At 39.6% G+C, this 19,300-nt stretch overlaps 1 protein-coding gene across 3 annotated transcripts in view; it reads left to right on the top strand.

Moving 5' to 3' along the window:
• Positions 1–19,300, top strand: part of DOCK10 (dedicator of cytokinesis 10) — a 194,104-nt gene that overhangs the window by 145,288 nt on the left and 29,516 nt on the right. For 2 of the 3 annotated variants that reach the window (XM_024195224.2, XM_029911090.1), the window contains 16 exons: positions 452–548; positions 2,406–2,450; positions 2,937–3,112; positions 3,229–3,345; positions 4,654–4,765; positions 5,595–5,716; positions 5,804–5,918; positions 6,645–6,711; positions 7,455–7,502; positions 8,248–8,349; positions 11,624–11,748; positions 12,446–12,558; positions 13,796–13,933; positions 15,811–15,993; positions 16,618–16,728; positions 18,574–18,789. In XM_024195224.2, the coding sequence (XP_024050992.1) occupies positions 452–548; positions 2,406–2,450; positions 2,937–3,112; positions 3,229–3,345; positions 4,654–4,765; positions 5,595–5,716; positions 5,804–5,918; positions 6,645–6,711; positions 7,455–7,502; positions 8,248–8,349; positions 11,624–11,748; positions 12,446–12,558; positions 13,796–13,933; positions 15,811–15,993; positions 16,618–16,728; positions 18,574–18,789 (1,887 nt within the window). The remainder of the gene's footprint in view (positions 1–451; positions 549–2,405; positions 2,451–2,936; positions 3,113–3,228; positions 3,346–4,653; positions 4,766–5,594; positions 5,717–5,803; positions 5,919–6,644; positions 6,712–7,454; positions 7,503–8,247; positions 8,350–11,623; positions 11,749–12,445; positions 12,559–13,795; positions 13,934–15,810; positions 15,994–16,617; positions 16,729–18,573; positions 18,790–19,300) is intronic. The other variant, XM_029911091.1, reaches the window with a different exon arrangement.

Raw genomic sequence — 19,300 nt, 5'->3', positions numbered from 1 at the left:
GAGCACATAGTGCTGGGTCAGTGAATGATACAGACTATTGAAATGATTGCTACAGCCCTGAATTATGTGAAATGAAGGCGATGCATCATAGCTCCTAAGAGTTTAAGTAACAGCATATGCCATCCAAGGGAGCCAGTGCATGGTCTTAAAGTTACAGCTGCTTTAAATGTGTCATTTAGTTAAAGTCATACAGAATCAGTGTGAAATTAAATTTCAGGAATCCACAAAAAAACGCAAGCATGGTTCTGACAAATGCCTTTAATATCATTTGTGGGAGGGGGAACCAAGTTTTTAATCTTATTCTGTACTATAGCATTACATAACAAACCATTAGTTTTTAGTGGCTGATGGGAATGATTTTGGGGTAGAGAGAAATATTAATGTAATTTTTAACCTTGTTTCCTGTTGTCATTAAAGTCCATACCAATTATTTAATATTGTGGTGTTTCAGATTTTATATCAGTACAAATTTGACTTTCTTCAAGAAGTTTGTCATCATGAACACTTTATTCCTCTGTGCCTGCCCATACGATCTGCAAACATTCCAGGTAATAACTCACCTTATATATTGGCTTGTGAAATGTATTAATTGTCACATATTTCTCAGGCCAGTTAGTATGGGAAGTACTATAAACTCTCCAAGAATAACATCTAGACATTAGATATGAAAGTAGAGAATAGGATATAGATGTGATGTTAACAAGAGGTAAGATAGATCTCCCAGTTTAAACATCTGTTTATTTCTGAGACAAGGTGAGAGAGGTGATATCTTTTATTGGACCAACTGCTGTTGGTGAAAGAGACAAGCTTTCAAGATACACAGAGCTCTTCTCCAGGTCTTTCTTTATTTCTGTTCATCTCAAATATGCCTGCAAATCCGGTTCTAAAGTGGGTCATTTAGTGGAAATTTTGGTTTAGTGACTTAGAGTGCTTGCAGAGAGAGAAGTACTAAAACTGAAACTGGGTTGAGAGATGAGAACTGCAAGAAGAGACGTCTGAAACTAGGAGGAGGTTTGAGAGCAGGTGCAGCAGAAAAGAAGGAACTTAAAGCTGTGAAGGAGGATGGAAGCTGTATCCTCTTCAGCTGGGGTTAGTGAGGTTCCATGAGCAGTAACTAGGGGAGGTGGGAGACTCTTCTGCTCCTGTTCATCTGGTTAATGTACATTCAAGCCATTGTGTTTCTAGTATCTATGAGCTGATTATCCTTAGGGAGTAGATCCCCAACAACCTGTTGTTCTGAAATGTAGGTTTCACTATCAATAGGCTGTGGGTACTTACCCTCCAAAGCTAAACTCAGTGTGTATGGTGTTCTGAATGTGGCCTCCTAGTTGTGGCCAGTACTACTCCTTTTCCCCCCTTTACTGAACTCTTATAGACATATATACTGACAATGTGAGTCACCTATACCACAAGTAAAGTGCCTTTTAAGGCAGAAGAGGCCTTATGATGCACTGTCTAATCTCCACATCTTTTACGCTTCCTTAGCCATTTCTGCAAAACAGAGTAAGAGAGGAGCTTCTCCCCACCCCCTTTACAGCTGGAACAACTTCTTTAGTTTCGGTTTTGTGGTTAAAGCGCATGATTGAGCAGTTTTGGTGTTGACTTTAGTTAAACCTGGATTTCACCCCAGGCTCTATTCCCAGTCGTCCTGTTTGACCTGGGGCAAGTCACTTAGGATTTGATCCTGCTGAAGGCAGGAGCTACTCAGTACCTCCATGAGTATTTTCTTCTCTGTGTGTTAGTTTCCTCATCAGCAAAAGGATAATGTAGTACTAATCTCACAGAGCTGTGGTGAAGCTAAATGCATTTCTGTTGGTAAACTGTTGGGAGACTTTAACATAGCAGGCTTTACAGGAGAGTAAAGTATTAATTATTCATTATTATTGCATTAATATTTTACTAGGAGAAGAGTGGTATTTTAGTCACATTTGGTTGAATTGCCTCCAGTCAAAGTCACTTTTTCCAATGTATATCTTGTGGATCAAACACCATGATTTCTGGTTTCTACATTATTCTGCAAGAATTTGCTATCCAAAGCTATTGGCTGGGGTGTCTTGGCAAATGTGAAGTGTGAAAATCTCTGCCTGCGTATAGAGAGTACTCTGTTCAAAAAACTGAAATGTATCTCATAGTTACTTATTCTACTATGCCAAACTGAATTTTAAAAAGCCCTATGTTTATCATGCATCCATTATAAACGAAATAGACAATTAACCAAGGTCTTACTCTAAAGCACATTGAAGCCAATAGTAATCTTTCTGTTGAATCTGATGGGCTTTGGATTAAGCATCAAAAGAGGGAAAGAAAATCAAATATACTTTTCACACATCATCATAATGTCATTAATTTGATTTAGTAAAAATGCATGATTCCTGCCTTTTCTTTTCTATTCATGATAAATCAAGACTCTGTGACACCTTCAGAATCAACGCAGGAATATCATGCATCAGGTAAGAGCTTAATTTCTTACAGTGCTACATGTGGAGTGTTAGCAGTGAATAGATAAAACTGGGCTTGAGGAGTTTTGATTTTTATTCCCAGCTCTATCACTGAACTGTGGTGATACCTTGGGGAAGTCATTTAAATCATCTGACCAATGGGATGTTGGGATCTCTGTGTTTCAGTTTCTTCAGTTATAAAATGGGGATAATACTTAGATGCTATGCCTCAAAAGGGTGTTTGAAGGCTTATTCAATGTTTGTAAATTACTCTGAGAACCTCAGATGGCAAGAACAATATATGTAAATCATCATTCATTTATAAATTATACAAACTGCATGATCTTAAGAAATATTTGTTATTGATGTTTGTTAATTTGTTCTGAAACTCACACATGAGCCTGCCTGGAGAATTTTTGTCAAAAACTTTATTTCTGGAATGTATGTTAACATCGTTCATTTAAAAATAAAATGAGATCCTTGTCTGTTCTGATCCAGATATTCCAGAATACACCCTGACCAATGAATTTTGCCATAAACATTTCTTAATTGGGTTGCTGCTTCGGGAAGTTGGCTATGCACTGCAAGAGGACCAGGATATTAGGCACTTAGCTTTGGCTGTACTTAAAAACCTAATGGCAAAACATTCATTTGATGATCGATATGCAGATCAGGTAAGTGTGTTATTTATTCTTTCCACTGATATTTTCATGCAGTGAAATACATTTGAATACTACTCACTCCCCAGTTTACAATGATTTGTTTCTTTGGATTTTTTTCTCTCTCTTAGGATAAACAGGCACAAATAGCAAATCTGTACATGCCTCTCTATGGCATGCTTTTGGACAATCTGCCAAGGATTTACATGAAGGATATTTTTCCTTTCAATATAAATACATCCAATCAGGTAACTTAATGCAATTTTTCAGAACTTTAATATGAATCATTGTAGTTGTTGATATCCCTTACTTCCTCTAGCATTAACAAAAGGAGAGTCCACCCACAATTATAAAGGGGACTGAAGATTTTCAGACTAGAGTTCCAGAAACGCAATCAAGAAGGGAGAGGACAAATCCTGAGAACTATGGGAATGGTGAGGTGAGGGTGGGGAAGGGAGAGAGATTTGCAGGGGGGTTCATGTTGAGTTGGCCTTAGTGGCAGCTTTCCATACAACACCCACAAGTTCAGGTTCATAAAAAGCAATGCTGGTTTTGCATGGCTCTCGTGGTGAGGCTGCTCCGGCTCCTGAGAAGCAGAAGACCTGGCAGGAAGTCTGTACCACTTCAGTACAGTCATGTGTCCTGATCTTACAAACACTTGTGCACGTGCTTAACACTATGCACAGGAGTATTCCTTTGGTGCCAATGGGAACACTGACATGCATAAGTTTAAACACATGCATAAATGTGAGCAGGATCAGGGCCTTGGTTGTCCATTAGAGGTTCAAGATCTGATCTGTGGGAACCATACTAAAAAAATGTGGTATGAAGGCACTGAGAGAGAAGTCTGAGAGCTGCTTTTTATAATCTTAGTTGATCTCTATTCAGCATTCACTGACCAAATATCAGTGGCTGAGAAATGGGGTTGCAGCATCTCAGGTTAATCACAATGGCCAGATACTGATCTCAGTTGCTCTGGTAGAAATCTGGAGTTACTTTCTTGGAATTTACACATGTGTAGCTCAGATCAGAATCCAGCCCAGCACTATTCTATAAATCACCTGGTAGGAGTATTGTTTAGAACAATGCACGTATGGTCTGCATCTGCCCCTAAGGAGATTAGATGTGTTATTTATATGACCATATTCAGTCTCCAAAAAATAGGAGCAAGTGTCTGCAGAAGCTATGGCCCTCCTCAGCTTCCAGCAAACCAACCTGTTTCACTTGATAATTGCTAGTAGTATTAAAATGCCCCTTTTTCTGACATTTATGCAAGTGGTTTAAGAAGCAAACACACTCTTAGACTTGATCTGTCATATGCAAATCTGCTTATGAGCGGGTTTCATATTCCACATCGTTACTCAGTGTGTTATGATAAGCCTTGATCTCTTCTGGCTGCCTTGTCTAATCAGCTGAAAGTAGGTTTTTAAGCTCAGTGTCTAAGCGATCCGATCAGATGTACTGTAATTATAAAATTAATGAACAGGCTGAGTCTGAGATTGTAAAAAGTGATATTATGTAGTTGAGTTCTTGTTTCTGCCCACTTTGAAATGCAGGGATCTAGGGATGACTTGAGCACTGCGGGAGGACTTCAGAGTCAAACAGCAATGAAACATGCAAACTCTGTGGATACATCTTTTTCCAAAGATGTCCTGAACTCTATAGCAGGTACTAAAGAAGTGCTGATAACACACACACAGATTTTTGTGTATTTCACCCCATTGTGCTTTCTGCTGAAAAGTATCTTGCATCAAGAATATCATCATTAAACCATTTATGTGATATACAGGGAAACAAGCGATCCTGTGTTTCTCCTCCTTTCCAATATTTTTGGATACATTTTATTTTTCTTCTGAAGCTACCCTACTTTTGTTGGTTTCCTTATTGTACTGCCTCTCGTGGTGATGCCAACCTTGCCTTTAGTGTTTTATTAATTCCTAATGTATTCTTGCAATTGCCTCATGCTTTAAAAATATTTACAGAGATTCTCCTGTAATTCTAAAACCTCCATGGAATGGGGAGTTGCCACTTTCTTCACAGTGTATGCTAGGTACATCAAAAAGTCACACTCCGAAGAAGTCATTACATGCTGTATTACAGGTGTGAATTTTTAATAAGGCAAGCATTTTTATATTTTCAAAATATAATGGAGGGGAAGAAACACAACTTACTTTGTTTACTTCATCTAAGGCCCATTTCTAAGCCCACTGAAGTCAGTGGGAGTTTTTCTACTGACTTCAGTGAGCTTTGAATCAGGCCTTCATAAAAAGTAATGGATTTTTTTAATGCCATTAATAACAGCAAAACTGTATCATTTTATTTCAATTTGTTGCATGTTTTCAGTACCAAATGTAGTCACCAGTAGCTTCATGACAGAGGTTAACAGTTCAAAGCTGTCCATCCTACATACAACATATTTTTGGTTTTCCATTATTACTATTAGTTTTTGTACCCATACACATTATTTTAGCATGTTTGCCGTGACTTTTGCTTACAGCCTTTTCATCAATAGCTATCTCTGCAGCAAACCATGCTGACTCCAGAGCTTCCTTAGCAAGTCTTGAGTCTAACCCAAGTACCAATGAAAAAAACAGTGAGAGAACTGACACCTGTGAAAAGGTACATGCGTAAACACTTGAAAACAATTCTTAGAGTTAAAAAGTCTGTCCTGATACTCAATAAGCCAGTGTGTTTCCAATTCCGCAGATTGCGAGACCTTTGTCTTTGATTGGATCAACTCTTCGCTTCGACAAGTTAGATCAGGCTGAAACTAGAAGCCTTCTTATGTGTTTCCTTCACATTATGAAAACAATTTCAGAAGGTAAAAAAACAACAACCCTAAAAAGCACTTTTTTACTTGAAATATTATAAAATCCTTAGGGCCTAATGTTACGTCTATGCTACACACTGCTTTCAGCAGCATGTGGGATATGTGTGGCTACATGCTGCAGTGACAAGCAGGCTGCGTCCACACTGTGGTGCACAGCTACATGTGTCAATGAAAGGCTCTGGCAGGAGGGAGTCAACAGGGAAAGGTTCAGACCCTGCTACCTCCCTGCTGCCAGAGCCTTTCCACACTGCTGGCGACTTTCCCTGCAGCGGGGAAAGGCTCCAGCAGCAGAGAGCTGCCATAGTTCTTCCCTGTGGCAGGAGCCTTTCCCTGCTTCCTCCCCCCGCCAGAGCCTTTCCTTGCTGCTGGAGTCTTTTCCTGCATAGTGGGACACTACAAGATTTAAAATTGCAGTGTAGCGGGAAGGCACAGTTTGGATGAGTAGAGAGCCATGTAGGGTATGTATTCGAGTACAGATCCACACTTTCAGGTGTGTCTGTATTCTACTCGCCTAAGCTGCACCTCACTGTCTACACTGCTATTAAACCTGTGCTGGGGGGCTTCTCAAGCACATCCTCTGCATGCAGCCAAAAGAAGCATGCAGTGTTAACTTAGTATAAAGTCAAGAGAAAACTTTTTCACTGTCTTCAGTGGGCTTTGGATCCTCAGTTTCTAATAATTGCTAAATTCCTACGTTTTGATGTTCCTACGTTCCAGATACATTGATTTCCTACTGGCAGAGAGCTCCATTCACAGAGATAGCGGACTTCTTCGGTATTTTAGAGTAAGTTCACTCTCTGGTTTGTTTGCTGGTTTGTTAAATAATATTGTTCTCTAGCAGCTGCTGTAGTAATAGTATGTTTTACTCTCTGGGGTAAAATTCAGGCATGCTAATGATTAAAGACCATATCATCCTTATGTTGGCTATTTCCAGGGAAAAGATAGGAAACTCTTTGGGGTTTTCCTCACAGAATTTTGTATGAATTCTCCTGCTTGGGGTTGAGATTTGCTGCCACTCCTCTTCCTCATGGGAAAAGGAAAGCCTTTGCCTCCCCAAACCTCCTCCAGAGCTATTCATATTCCATGGGCTCCTAGTCCTGACCTAATTTCCTCTGGCTCCTTCTGAGCACAACTCCTGCAGGCTCCCTGCTTGGAACTGAACCCAGAACCCCCTAACCAGCTCAGCTGGGAAAGATGAATAAGATGGAACTGACTGGGTCATCATTTACTTAGCCACAAAATTTCCATAAGGTTGGTGGAGAAACTGTCCTCCTGCAGACATCCCCACAGTTTTTTCCCCCTGACCATGCAGGAATCCCAAACCCAGGGAGAAGAGATGGGCAATAATTGAGTGGAAGTGATAGTCTCCCCTTCTGTTTCCCAAGTTCCGGGAGATCTTGGATCATTTGCTAACAAAGTAGTGGATTTATCAGGGGTGTTCTTAAAAAGATCGAGATTCAGAATTTTTGAAAAATAGTATGGTGTCACTAAACAGAATCATTACAAAATGTACTTCGTGCCTTTCAGGGTTTGCCTGCAAAATTTCAGATATCTAGGAAAACGAAATATAATAAGGTAATTATTTTTTACCTATACAATGTAGATTATATTGTTATTTTAAGTACTACTGTGGGGATTAACACTTAGATAAAATCATTAATGTATATCAATTTCATTCTGGAGGCATCATTCTTAAATATGGTAGCTGACCTACTGTGTGTGTGTGTGTGTGTGTGTGTGTGCTTGAGGCGGCAAAAACGCTAGAGCCGGCCCTGGCTGATGTACACTTTTTTTTTAATCCTATGAATGTTTGGAGCTCAACTAATATAGCCATTTTCCTAGGCAACCAGGTGGATTACTTGTGATAGTGCATGAAGCTGTAGTAGTTTTCCCTATCTTGTTTTTGAGTGCAAATGCCAGAGAAGGACAAACAGATCCTTCTATTTGTCACCATAGAACTGTGAGGGAACGGTGCTATCATGCATCCATGAATGCTTCAAAAGCCTTAGAAACTGAGATTCCCCAGCCCCTAATATTTTTCTCTGCCCACTATACTGAAGAGCATGAGATCATTTTTCCAGCTGTCAAGCATGAAACGTGCACTTCTGTTTCACCATGTTATGATGCTTCATTTTTCATTTCATGCTACAACAATGAACTTTGCTGTCTGTCATATGTTCAGCAGCAAAATTAAGAGTTGCTGTATTAACCAATTCATGCTTTGTATCATGTTTTGCCAGGTACATTTGTGTTTTTCACAGACATGACCTGATCAGGGGCACATACCATAACAGAGTTAACGTTTATTTTCTCTTAACAGGAAAATAGCTGCTGCCTTTAAGTTTGCTCAGGCCACCCAGAATAATGGTACGCTTAAAGGATCTAACTCATCTTGTCAGACATCTGGTATACTGCCGCAATGGTAATTATTAAGCTTTTAACACCTTAAACCAAATTCAGATCAAAATAGTTCTAAACACGGGCTAAATCTCATTTACATCCACCTAAAGACCCCTTTACAGTGCCACTTATTGGGTGGTTATGTTTGGCCCCCATCTGGTTACTTCCACATTTACATGTAGTGTAGTCATTTATTATTGTATCCATTTTATAAGCTAGATGTATGCTCCTTTTTCCTGGTCTTTTTTCTCCAAATAATCAATAAATTGTACATTTTAAGCAGAATTTAATTGTTCTGTCCTATGGCATCTGAATAAACTGCAGAAGTAAAATGTGCATTGTAGTAATAGCCTTAATGCCCACTTGAGGGGAAAATCAGTGTGTGTGTTTATAACACATGCTCCCATGTTACCAGGTGTTGCTCCTGCTGGGGAAAGGTTAAGTAGGTTCTGCTGACTCTTTAAGACAGGTGACTTATTGCCTCATCTGAACATCAGGGAAGTGGGAGTGACTTTCTAGATAAAGAAGATCAAGGGTGTGGGCTGAATGGCCTGAGGTAGCTACCCAAAGAGCAGCCAAGCCAGGAGAGAAAGACTGAAGGAAGTGAATTTCTCTCTGTATGTGGTTTGTAGACTTTGTCTAAGAGCAGGCTGAGAAAGGCTGTATTCCCACCGTTCTGTGCTTTTCAGATAAAATTGTTTATCTCTGCGCAGCTGATTCAAACCCAATAATGCCCAACATCATAAGCCTATATCATGGCATATGGCTGGAACAAATGAAACATGAGGAAAAGGAAGCATTCCTTCCCCCGCCCCCCTCCGCCCCCCCGAATAAGCACTGATCTCATTTCACAGCTGGAACTGGCAAGGTGCCTTTGAATTAAAGCATGAAGAGGCCATTGTTTTGCTGCACGTTTACAGGAGAACCAGCATGGTGGTACCAAATTAGAAAACCACCACAAATGAGGCATGCTGCAGCTGTTTCAAGCGACTGCTACAGTCTGCATCCTCCCAATGCAGCATTTAGCCCTTTTGGCTATAAAAATATTTTTAAGGAATGGCAAAGACATATGTTAAGAGATAAATAAAATATTGTTACTTTTCAATGGCCCTTCTAACTTGCACTCTTCTTTTGAAGGTGTATGCAGGGGCGGCTCCAGGCACCAGTGCAGCAAGCGCATGCCTGGGGCGGCAAGCCGCAGGGGGCGGCGTGCCGGTGGCCGTGAGGGCGGGAGTCAGGTGGCCTTCGGCGTCATTCCTTCGGGAGGTCCGCCGGTCCCGAGGCTTTGTCGGAAATTCGGTGGCAGGAAAACTGAAGGCGCGGGACCAGCAGAGCACCTGCAGAAACGCCACCAAATCCGCGTCACCAGCGGACCGCCCACAGGCATGCTGCCGAAGGCCGCCTGACTGCCGTGCTTGGGACAGCAAAAAACATAGCGCCGCCCCTGGGTGTATGTTTATTTATTTATGTTTGCTGACCAACAATCTATTTTCATGTGACTGTGGAGCCAGATTTTCAAAGTAAGTCAGTGCTCAAGAGTTGGGGTCAGATTTTCACCCAGCAGTTCCCATTGCGATACTTAGAACCAGATTTGCAGCATGCTGGGTAGCAAAAATCTGGCCACTGAAAGGGAGCTGAGCTCTTTTGAAAGTCTAAAAATATTTTTAATATAATCAAATAATTGCCAACAAATCAGAGACATTTTTAGTTGAGAGGAAAGTAGACATAAATGCTCAATTTATTGCTAAAACTGTTAGTGCCTTGGGTCCTGATTTTCTACCTTACATGTCCACGAGTAGAAGGGCCTCTTCCTGGGCAGGTTACTCCTGGTGGGAAAAGCTCAGGGCAAAGCCCACCCTTTGCCTATGTGTATTTGGAGGAGATGGGAGTCCACTCTTTGGGAGAGCAGGACAGGAGGTGATGGGGTTGGAGTGGAGCCACCATCTGTGGCATCCTTCTCCCTGTCCCACAATTCTGATGACTCCATCGAACACCATACAGCCAGCCCCTTCCCCACCCCCAAAAAGAGGGTTAGGGTATGAGGGAGGCCTGGATAGCACAGCTTAAAGACCCATATTTTTCACAGTCAAGGTAATTTACCATTGGAACAACTTGGATGTGGTAGATTCTCAGTCAGCTGAAGTCCTTAAAGACTGCACAAGACAAGATTGGTTGTCTTTCAAAACAACACACTATCTAGCTCAGCCAGAAGTTATGGGGTTGATGCAGGTAAATCTTCCTGGCCTGTGGTATGTAGGAGACACGGTTGTCATACTGGTACCTTCTGGCCTTCACGTCTACTAAAGAAAGATCTCCTTCAGGGTCATGTTGAAATGGAAGCTGCGGGGAGTAAGGGTAGGAGTGCTGAGGCACAAGCTCTCCACTTGGATGGCTTTTGGCAGCTCTCCTGAGTGTTGTGGCTCTCAGAAAACTTGTGATTTTCAGGGAATAAACCTCCTTCCCATTCCATGGTCAGGCATGGGGTTGGAAACCATGGGGGAAAGTTGGAGGTAACCCTCCCTCCTCTCCTTCTGAGGGTTTGATCATGTGCTAACTGTGCAAGTCAAAACTCATACAGATTCTAGGCCTGTATGCAGAAAATAACATGTGCAGAGGAGAAAATTTTCAAAACTGTGTACTTAAAGTTAGGCATCCATATTTAGGCAGCTAAATAAAAGAGACCTGATTTTCAGACGTGCTGTCAGTTCTCACTGAATTCAGCAGTGGATGTAGGTTCCCAGTACTTTTGAAAATAAGGCCATTTTTATTTTGGAACCTTTGTATGAATGTATATGCCTGAATTTGGTGCCCTTAGTTTTAAATGTCTTCTATTTAGCAAAATAGTCTATTGTATTCATTAGCAGAATACGAAAAGAATTTATCTTTTTTATTATCAGTGTCCATTCTAAAATCATCAGTCCCCCATTATTTATTAATTGTGTTTAATAATTTGTGGTGGTAAGTTTTCTCTGTATTCTAAACCAACAGAACTTAGCTCAATTCCTCTTCCCTTAAGGGCTGTCGTGTAAACATTGGTCAGTGTTTAAACCAGCGCTTCTCCTAGTAATAAGCGAATGTTGTTATGTCTCCTGTGATCTCAAGAAATCACAAAACATCTGCTTGTGTTATATATACCTTGCTGACTTTGTTCTTCAGCTATATTAACCTGAAATATTTTGCATCTGTTGGTCTCCCTTACGGTCATTGAGAAATACTGCAGATAATTCTGAGAGACATGGAAAAACTATAGGGACATGATAACATTTAAACAAAAAATGGTGCTCTCTCAATTTCAGGATGCATTCTACTTCCAGTCATGATGGCCACAAACATCACAGATCTCAAACATTACCAATAATCCGTGGCAAAAATGCATTTTCCAACCCCAAACTCTTGCAAATGATAGACAGCAGCATGGCAAGTAAGTATGAAGGAAATGAATCTACTTATCTGTCTGTCTCTCTATCTTAGATTTCTCTATAGAGCCCAGCCCATAATGTATAAGAGTCTGATCCAAAGCCCATTGAAGTCAATGAGAGTCTTTACATTGATTTCAATGGGCTTTGCATCAGGCCCTAAGGGCTGAAATGGAACTTGTATGAATATTAATAGTTGGACTATAGACCTGTAAAGAAAAAAAAGCCAACACTTGCAAACATCAGAACCTGAAGATAGGTACTTAAACACATATTTAGAAAACGAAATTAGTAGTTTGCTTTTCAGAGGTGCTGACTTCCCATGGACTTCAGTGGATTCATACCACCCACGTTTTTGCCTAGCTCATTGAGTTCCGTGGTAATTTGCACCAGCTGAGAACCTGCATACATTTTTTCTGAGGGAGATGTGATGATAGGATATAATTCCTTGTTCAAATCTCTTGTCAGGCTGAATGTAATCTGTGATGAAAAAAGCAAACAAAGAAACAATATTCTGCAAAGTTGAAAAGATGTTACAAAATTAACAAAATTGAAGCAAACAACCCTCTTTCCCCTTTTAGCTTACATGCACACTTAGGAATGAATGTTTGTACTGATTTGGGAAGCAGTTCTTGATCTGATTGGAGGGTTATTTATCTTGATACTCACTTTGTTGTTCTCTTCCCACTTCTTTTGCTGCAGGCAGCTCCAATGACACAGACATTGTACACTACGCAGACACAGAGGCAAATATTGCCACAGAGGTTTGCCTCACCATTCTTGACCTACTGTGTCTTTTCACTCAGAACCACCAGGTATGTTCTATTGTTGCAAATTCTGCTTGAAATGGTGTCATAGGTTTGAGCAAAAAGAGAATGCCCATGAGTACATTACAAACAAATATAATGCCAAATCATTCCATTATTGAGGGGTTTCGGTGGGGTGAAGGAAGGGGAGTACTAAGCCCCCATGCAGGTACTGGCCTAAAGTGTCCTGGCTGAGCAGAAGAGCTAAGAAAAGGGATGACCCATGGAAACAGCATCACTTGCTACGGTGTGATGATAGTAATGCTTTGATCTCATATAAACCTGTCATTAAAAAATCTCAATACCTTTACAAAGGTGGGTAAGTATTATCCACATTTTTAAAATGGAGACACTGAGGCACAGAGAAGTTAAGGCCAAACTTTTCGAACTTGGGTGCCTAAAGCTTAGGCTGCTAACTACTTACTGAGGCACCTGAATAAAAGGGCTGGTCTACACTACCGCAGCAAGTCGACCCAAGTTACACTACTTCAGTTACATGAATAACGTAACTGAAGTAGACTTAGCTTAGGTCGACTTACTGCGGTGTCTACACCTCGCTGTCAACAGGAGACGCTTTCCCACTGACTTCTCTTACTCTTCTCAGAGACGTGGAGTACACAAATCAATGGGAGAGCGCTCTGCCATTGATTTAGTATGTCTTCACCAGACCTGCTAAATCAACACCTGCTGTATTGATTGCAGCAGTGCCAATCTACCGGTAAGTGTAGACATGGCCAAAGTCATCTGAATTTCAGAGATGCAGAAATAGCTGCTACTGAAGTCAGCGGGCGTTGTGGATGCTCAGCACCTCTTAAAATCAGGTCACTGATCAAGCCATTCTTGCAATACAGATTTAGAAGTCTAACTGTAGGCATTTAAGTTAGAAAATGTTGGCCTAAGTGACTTGCTCAAGGTCACACAGATAGAAAGTGGCAGCCATCATCAGAGCCCAGTTCTCATGAATCCCACTTCCCTGTCCTAAGTGGTATATGTAATAGTTAGTGTTAATGAATAGGGAGAACAAACAGTGGAAAACAATGGTCGCATATTACTGTAGGTATGAAGAGCCCGCAGCCCGCGGGGGATGCCTCACGTTGCTGGTAACCTCTAAGCACTTGTAGGGCTGACATTAAAGATACTACCACATTTGGACACATTAGGACTTGGTGCAAAAAAACGAAATGAGCCATTTTCTGTTCCATTATTTTAAAAATATTACAATCCTGTTTGTGTGCTAACTTTTCAGAGACAACTCCAGCAATCTGATTGCCAGAATGCACTGATGAAAAAGGTCTTTGATACCTACCTGCTCTTTTTGCAAGTCAACCAGTCGGCAGTAGCCCTCAAGCATGTCTTTGCTGCCTTGCGGTTGTTTGTGAGCAAGGTAACTATACTTTTATTCCATTTGAAAACTGTTACATAAGGTTGGCAGGGCAGTGCAACAAATCCAACTTTGTGGAGGATTTCACACTTTAAGGTGCTTTCTGTCTCTTCATTTCATTGTTATTTAGGGATCAGTGTTGAAAAAGACCATCTGATTTACTATCTGCAGTTTTGTAGGTACAAATAATTATGGGAGTATTTTCTAACCCTTAGACGCTGAACTACCTCACTGTGCCTGGGAACCAGATCTAAAAGCTACAAAATCAGAGCTGGAGTTGAGGACATTTTAAAAAAATAATCAGGATTTGGCAGATGGATTATAGTGATGACTGAGGAGAAGTGGGAGAAATGCTACTGTAATTTTGTAACATTAAACAAAATGGATCTGATTGTCCAGTCCCTTACATGTAACACAGTAGTGGAGAAAAGTTTAAGCTACATGCTTAATTCTTCCACAATGGTTGTAAATTGCAAAAAAAAAAAAAAAAAAAAAAAAAAAAAAAAAAAAAAAAAAACCAAAACAAAAAAAAAAAAAAAAAAAAAAAAAAAAAAAAAACAGAAATATGGTCATGCCTCTTCCAGCAACATAGCTCAAAGGCCAACAGAAGCATAAGATAAACCAGTCACAGCCTGCTTTAAATTACACACCAGACTTCCAGGAGCCAGAGGAGCATGTGCAGTGGCAGGAGAGCAAATATCTAACATCATCTGATCCATCCACCCCATTGCCTTCAGGGGCTGTGTTCTTTCTCCAAACGTCTGTAGGCATATTGATCTCAGTAGTGGCTCCTGTGGGGATAATAATCTCTATAGCAATCTAGATCTGCGCCAAACATGCTTATCTTCTCCCTCGTCTCATTCCTTCTGTTTTCTACTGTCTCCATCCTGTGATCAGTAGCTCTCAACGAACAGAGCCACTTGGACCTTTACATCCTACACTCTCTGCCTTCTAATGCTGTTCAGACTGTTGGCCACAAGGGGAACACTGGCTTAATGTGACATGAAGGCATAGTAATCAATAGAGAGGAGTGAAATTTTTCAGCAAAATGTTTTCTGGCAAAAATATCAGATTTGGCAACACTGAGATGTTTTATGAATTCATGCCAATTTCACCAAATTATTTGTTTTGAAAATAAACTAGCCCTCTCCCCTTACCTCCTCCCCTTCCATCCCCCCCCCCCCCCCCCCCCCCAACAAAAATAATTCCATTTTTGGTTTGAAATAGCTTTTTGTTTTGAAATTTATTTTAAATTTCTTTAAATAAATTCAAAAACATTTAAAAATGCTCAAATTGAATTATTTTGTTTCAGGTCAACTGAAACATTTAATTCAATTCAAAACATTTTTTTTAACTTTTGGATTCACCAAATATTTTGAAATTTTTTGTTTTTAGTCCAACTGAAATGAACTTTTTCAACCTTTCGAGACTGCTGCAAAACCCCCATTATTTCCCCAGTTGTAGTGCTATTCCAAACTTTTTTCTCCTCACTGGTCAGCTTTTATAATGCTGTCTGAACTTTCCCCAGCGTCCTTGACTATGCTATTTTCATTGTAACTGCTGCACCTCACTATGCTTTCAGTGCACATGATGTTATTTGTGTATCAAATACAAATTTGGAAGGTCAATTTGACTGATGCTTTGTACACAACAGGATTTGATTAATGCTTTGTACACAACTTGCACACACTGTTTTCACTTTCATTTTTACACAGAAAAGAATGCTTAGCTAGTGGCAGATGTTTTTGCTAGACACTGGTGTGTCTGAGAGATAGAGGCTTGTTTTTAATGAAAGTTTGACACAAAATATGTTCATTCAAAATGAATGTAGCAAGGAGTGGGAGAAGTGCTAAACATTTTGACATTTTTTTTCTCTATAGTTTCCTTCAGCGTTTTTTCAAGGGCAAGCAGACATGTGTGGATCATTCTGCTATGAAATCCTGAAATGCTGTAACCATAGGTCACGGTCAACTCAAACAGAGGCATCTGCTCTTCTTTATTTTTTCATGAGAAAGAACTTTGAATTTAACAAGCAGAAATCAATAGTCAGGTCCCATCTACAGGTGAGTGAAGTGTAAGATGCACTTTAAACAATGTATACGGGCTATATAAAATATTCCACTGAAATGACTCTTTGAATTCTGCAAATCACAATTTCTCTGTGTCATTCTAATTTTTCTGGCATGTCTGAAAACATTGGACCATATTCACCAGTTCATTCCAGCTGTTTTGCTTTGTGCTGGTGATCCAAAGCAGCTGCAAACTTAACTAACTGGCCAGTTAAATCAGGTTTATGGCTTCATTGCATCACAGGCACAGCATATAGCAGTTGGAGCATATCTGACTCAGTGTGTCACCAGTGTGGGCTTAATTTACATCTCCAATTTTACAGTAGTGTGATTCAATCAGTACAGATACATGGACATAAAACTGAAGTAATACAGTGATGAGACAGGATCTAACATTTTAAAATGTAAACAATTATAAACATGTAGAAGACAATTTGTTATTTATATTTATGTATTTGTTTATATTTTGTCTTGATAAAATATTTGTGGAAAGCCCTTTTCTCTCCCCCTATCAGTTTTAATTCTCTGTTTTAAAAAATCAGCAAGAGTTGGAACTATGTCCAAACTTTGCTTTCCTTTAGTAATCATACATTGTTCTTTTTTCCTCTTCACCTATAGCTCATCAAAGCTGTAAGCCAATTGATCGCAGATGCAGGGATTGGTGGATCTCGGTTTCAACATTCCCTTGCAATTATAAATAATTTTGCTAATGGAGACAAGCAGATGAAAGTAAGAAAGGTTTTGTGTCTGTCACTGCCTGTTATAGATGATTGAATGATAGGAAGAACTGATTCACAAATACTTTTATGAATAAAAGGACTGACTTAGTTTTATAGTGATTCATGGTTCATGTTATTATTTTCTCAAGTAAATGTTTGTGAATCCCAAAATCTTAATAAATATAACATCAAATATCAGGGGGTAGTCATGTTAGTCTGTATCTACAAAAACAACAAGGAGTCTGGTGGCACCTTAAAGACTAACAGATTTATTTGGGCATAAGCTTTCGTGGGTAAAAACCTCACTTCTTCAGATGTTTATTCATCTGAACTTATTATTTGTTATTCACTATTTGTTATTCTCCTTTTGAAAATGTTTCACCCATCCAATCATGGAGCAGAAATTATGCCATATGACCAGTGAAACACCATGAATAGCATGTAGTTCAAGTTAACAGTTCCCAAATGATATTTAGGTTAGAAATTATTCTTCCAACTATGTAGAAAATACTTATGAATAATAAATACGTTAATAGAAAATCCAGATTGGTTTGTGAATAATTTGCTAACCCAAAATAAGGGGCTTAACTCATAGTAAGTATTATTTTAATAACTGTTTAGACCCCACTCTGCTAAATATATTAGAAAACAGTTTTAAATCACGATTTGTGTATTTTTATAAGCTCTTGTCAAATACTTTTCAAGAAACATTTTCAACTTTATTCTTATGGGGCTTACTCTCCTTTCACTAACAGTGGAGTAAATCAAGAGTAAGTCCATTTAAGTCAATAGTTACACTGATGTAAAATTAGTGTAAGTAACATGGGAGTCTCGCCTGTATTTTATTTTGTCAAAGGGCAGCTTTGATCTTTGATCTGCTAATCTTGTATCTGTGTGTTCTGCTTTTGTAGCATTCTCAGACCTGCCAATCAAAAGAAAGGCACAATTTTTTTTTCTGTATCGTTATGCTCTCTACACCTATGCAAAAAAACAAACACAAACAAAATCCCACAGCCCTGAAAATCAGAATTTATTATCGTCCATCTCAAAAAGAAAAACAGCAGAACTGACATAAATTTTTTTGGGGAAAAATCTATGATCTGGCTGATAGGAAGACCAAATGTTAATCTTGTGTGGTTTGAAATGGCTATGGGCGAGACTGAGATACCATTTCTCTCACTGAATACTACCTTCTGCCATTGAAGTTAGTGAGGCTACCTGTGGAGTAAGGTATTCCTTCATCAGTAAGTGTATCCAAATCTGGCAATAAATTTAGCAGTCTTTGTTTAATCCTGAGCTGATGGTGTCAAATTTGCAGATGAAATTTGACACCATCAGCTCAGGATTAAACAAAGACTGTGAATGGATAGCCAACTACAAAAGCAGTTTCTCCTCCCTTGGTGTTCACACCTCAACTGCTAGAAGAGGGCCTCATCCGCCCTGATTGAACTAACTTCGTTATCTCTAGCCTTACTCACTCTTGCTTGCATATTTATACCTGCCCCTGGAAATTTCCACTACATGCATCCGAAGAAGTGGGTATTCACCCTCGAAAGCTCATGCTCCTATACGTCTGATAGTCTATAAAGTGCCACAGGACTCTTTGCTCCATGTAGACAGTGGTGTAACTGAAATCAGAATATGGACTAGGGTTTCTAATGGATGCTGTGACACATCAGTAAATAAATGGCAGAGAAATGTTCAAATATGTAAATATAATGGGACTATGAGTGTGATCTAAATAGGAGTCTATCCATTGACTTCAGGCCCAGTCAGGGGTGATACTATAGTTTAACACGATAAAAGTATGGCTTTGTAGGCCTTTTCAATGATTCATTGCTTATCTTTTCCAAAGAACAGTCCCTTTCCAGCAGAGGTGAAAGACCTGACCAAACGCATCAGGACAGTTTTAATGGCCACAGCTCAGATGAAGGAACATGAGAAAGACCCAGAGATGCTTGTAGACCTACAGTACAGCCTAGCAAACTCATATGCCAGTACACCTGAATTACGAAGGACTTGGCTAGAAAGCATGGCCAAGATTCATGCTAGAAATGGAGATTTATCAGAGGTAATTTACATAAGACAAAGAAATCAGTCTGTATTTAGATTGAGATCTACAGATGAAAAGCACTCTATAAAAGCTCGGTATTATTAATTATGATGATTATTAGCTAAGCTAAACGTGCAGTTTCCCTCATGTGACTAAAATAAGATGTGGACTGGGTTGAAGAATGCCTGAATATGCTGTATATTACAGGCTATATACCAGGGATTAACCATGACTAGCTGACACATTGCTGAGCATGATTTGTCCTTGTCTACAGTGACCACAAGGCCATTGTCAGCATCCTGTTAGCCAATTCAGCTGTTAAAATCATGTTTAAACACAATGTAATTTCCTAATGAAGACAAGACTAGGTTGTTTGTTTTTCAGCACAGGATATGATCTGGGTCATAGCACAAATTTTTCTTTTTGGCAAAAATGTTATTTGTATTAAATTGATTAATTGAACCCCAAGATCTTAGCCCAATAATACCTTGTTTCCAAAGTAACTGTATTTTCTATGGGTTAGATCCTG

Source organism: Terrapene carolina, unplaced genomic scaffold (genome assembly GCF_002925995.2).
Source record: "Terrapene carolina triunguis isolate 2854851 unplaced genomic scaffold, T_m_triunguis-2.0 Scaffold88, whole genome shotgun sequence".
NCBI lineage: Eukaryota > Metazoa > Chordata > Testudines > Emydidae > Terrapene > Terrapene triunguis.
The sequence above is the reverse complement of the archived record's forward strand: the minus strand, read 5'-3'. Positions and strand labels throughout refer to the sequence as shown.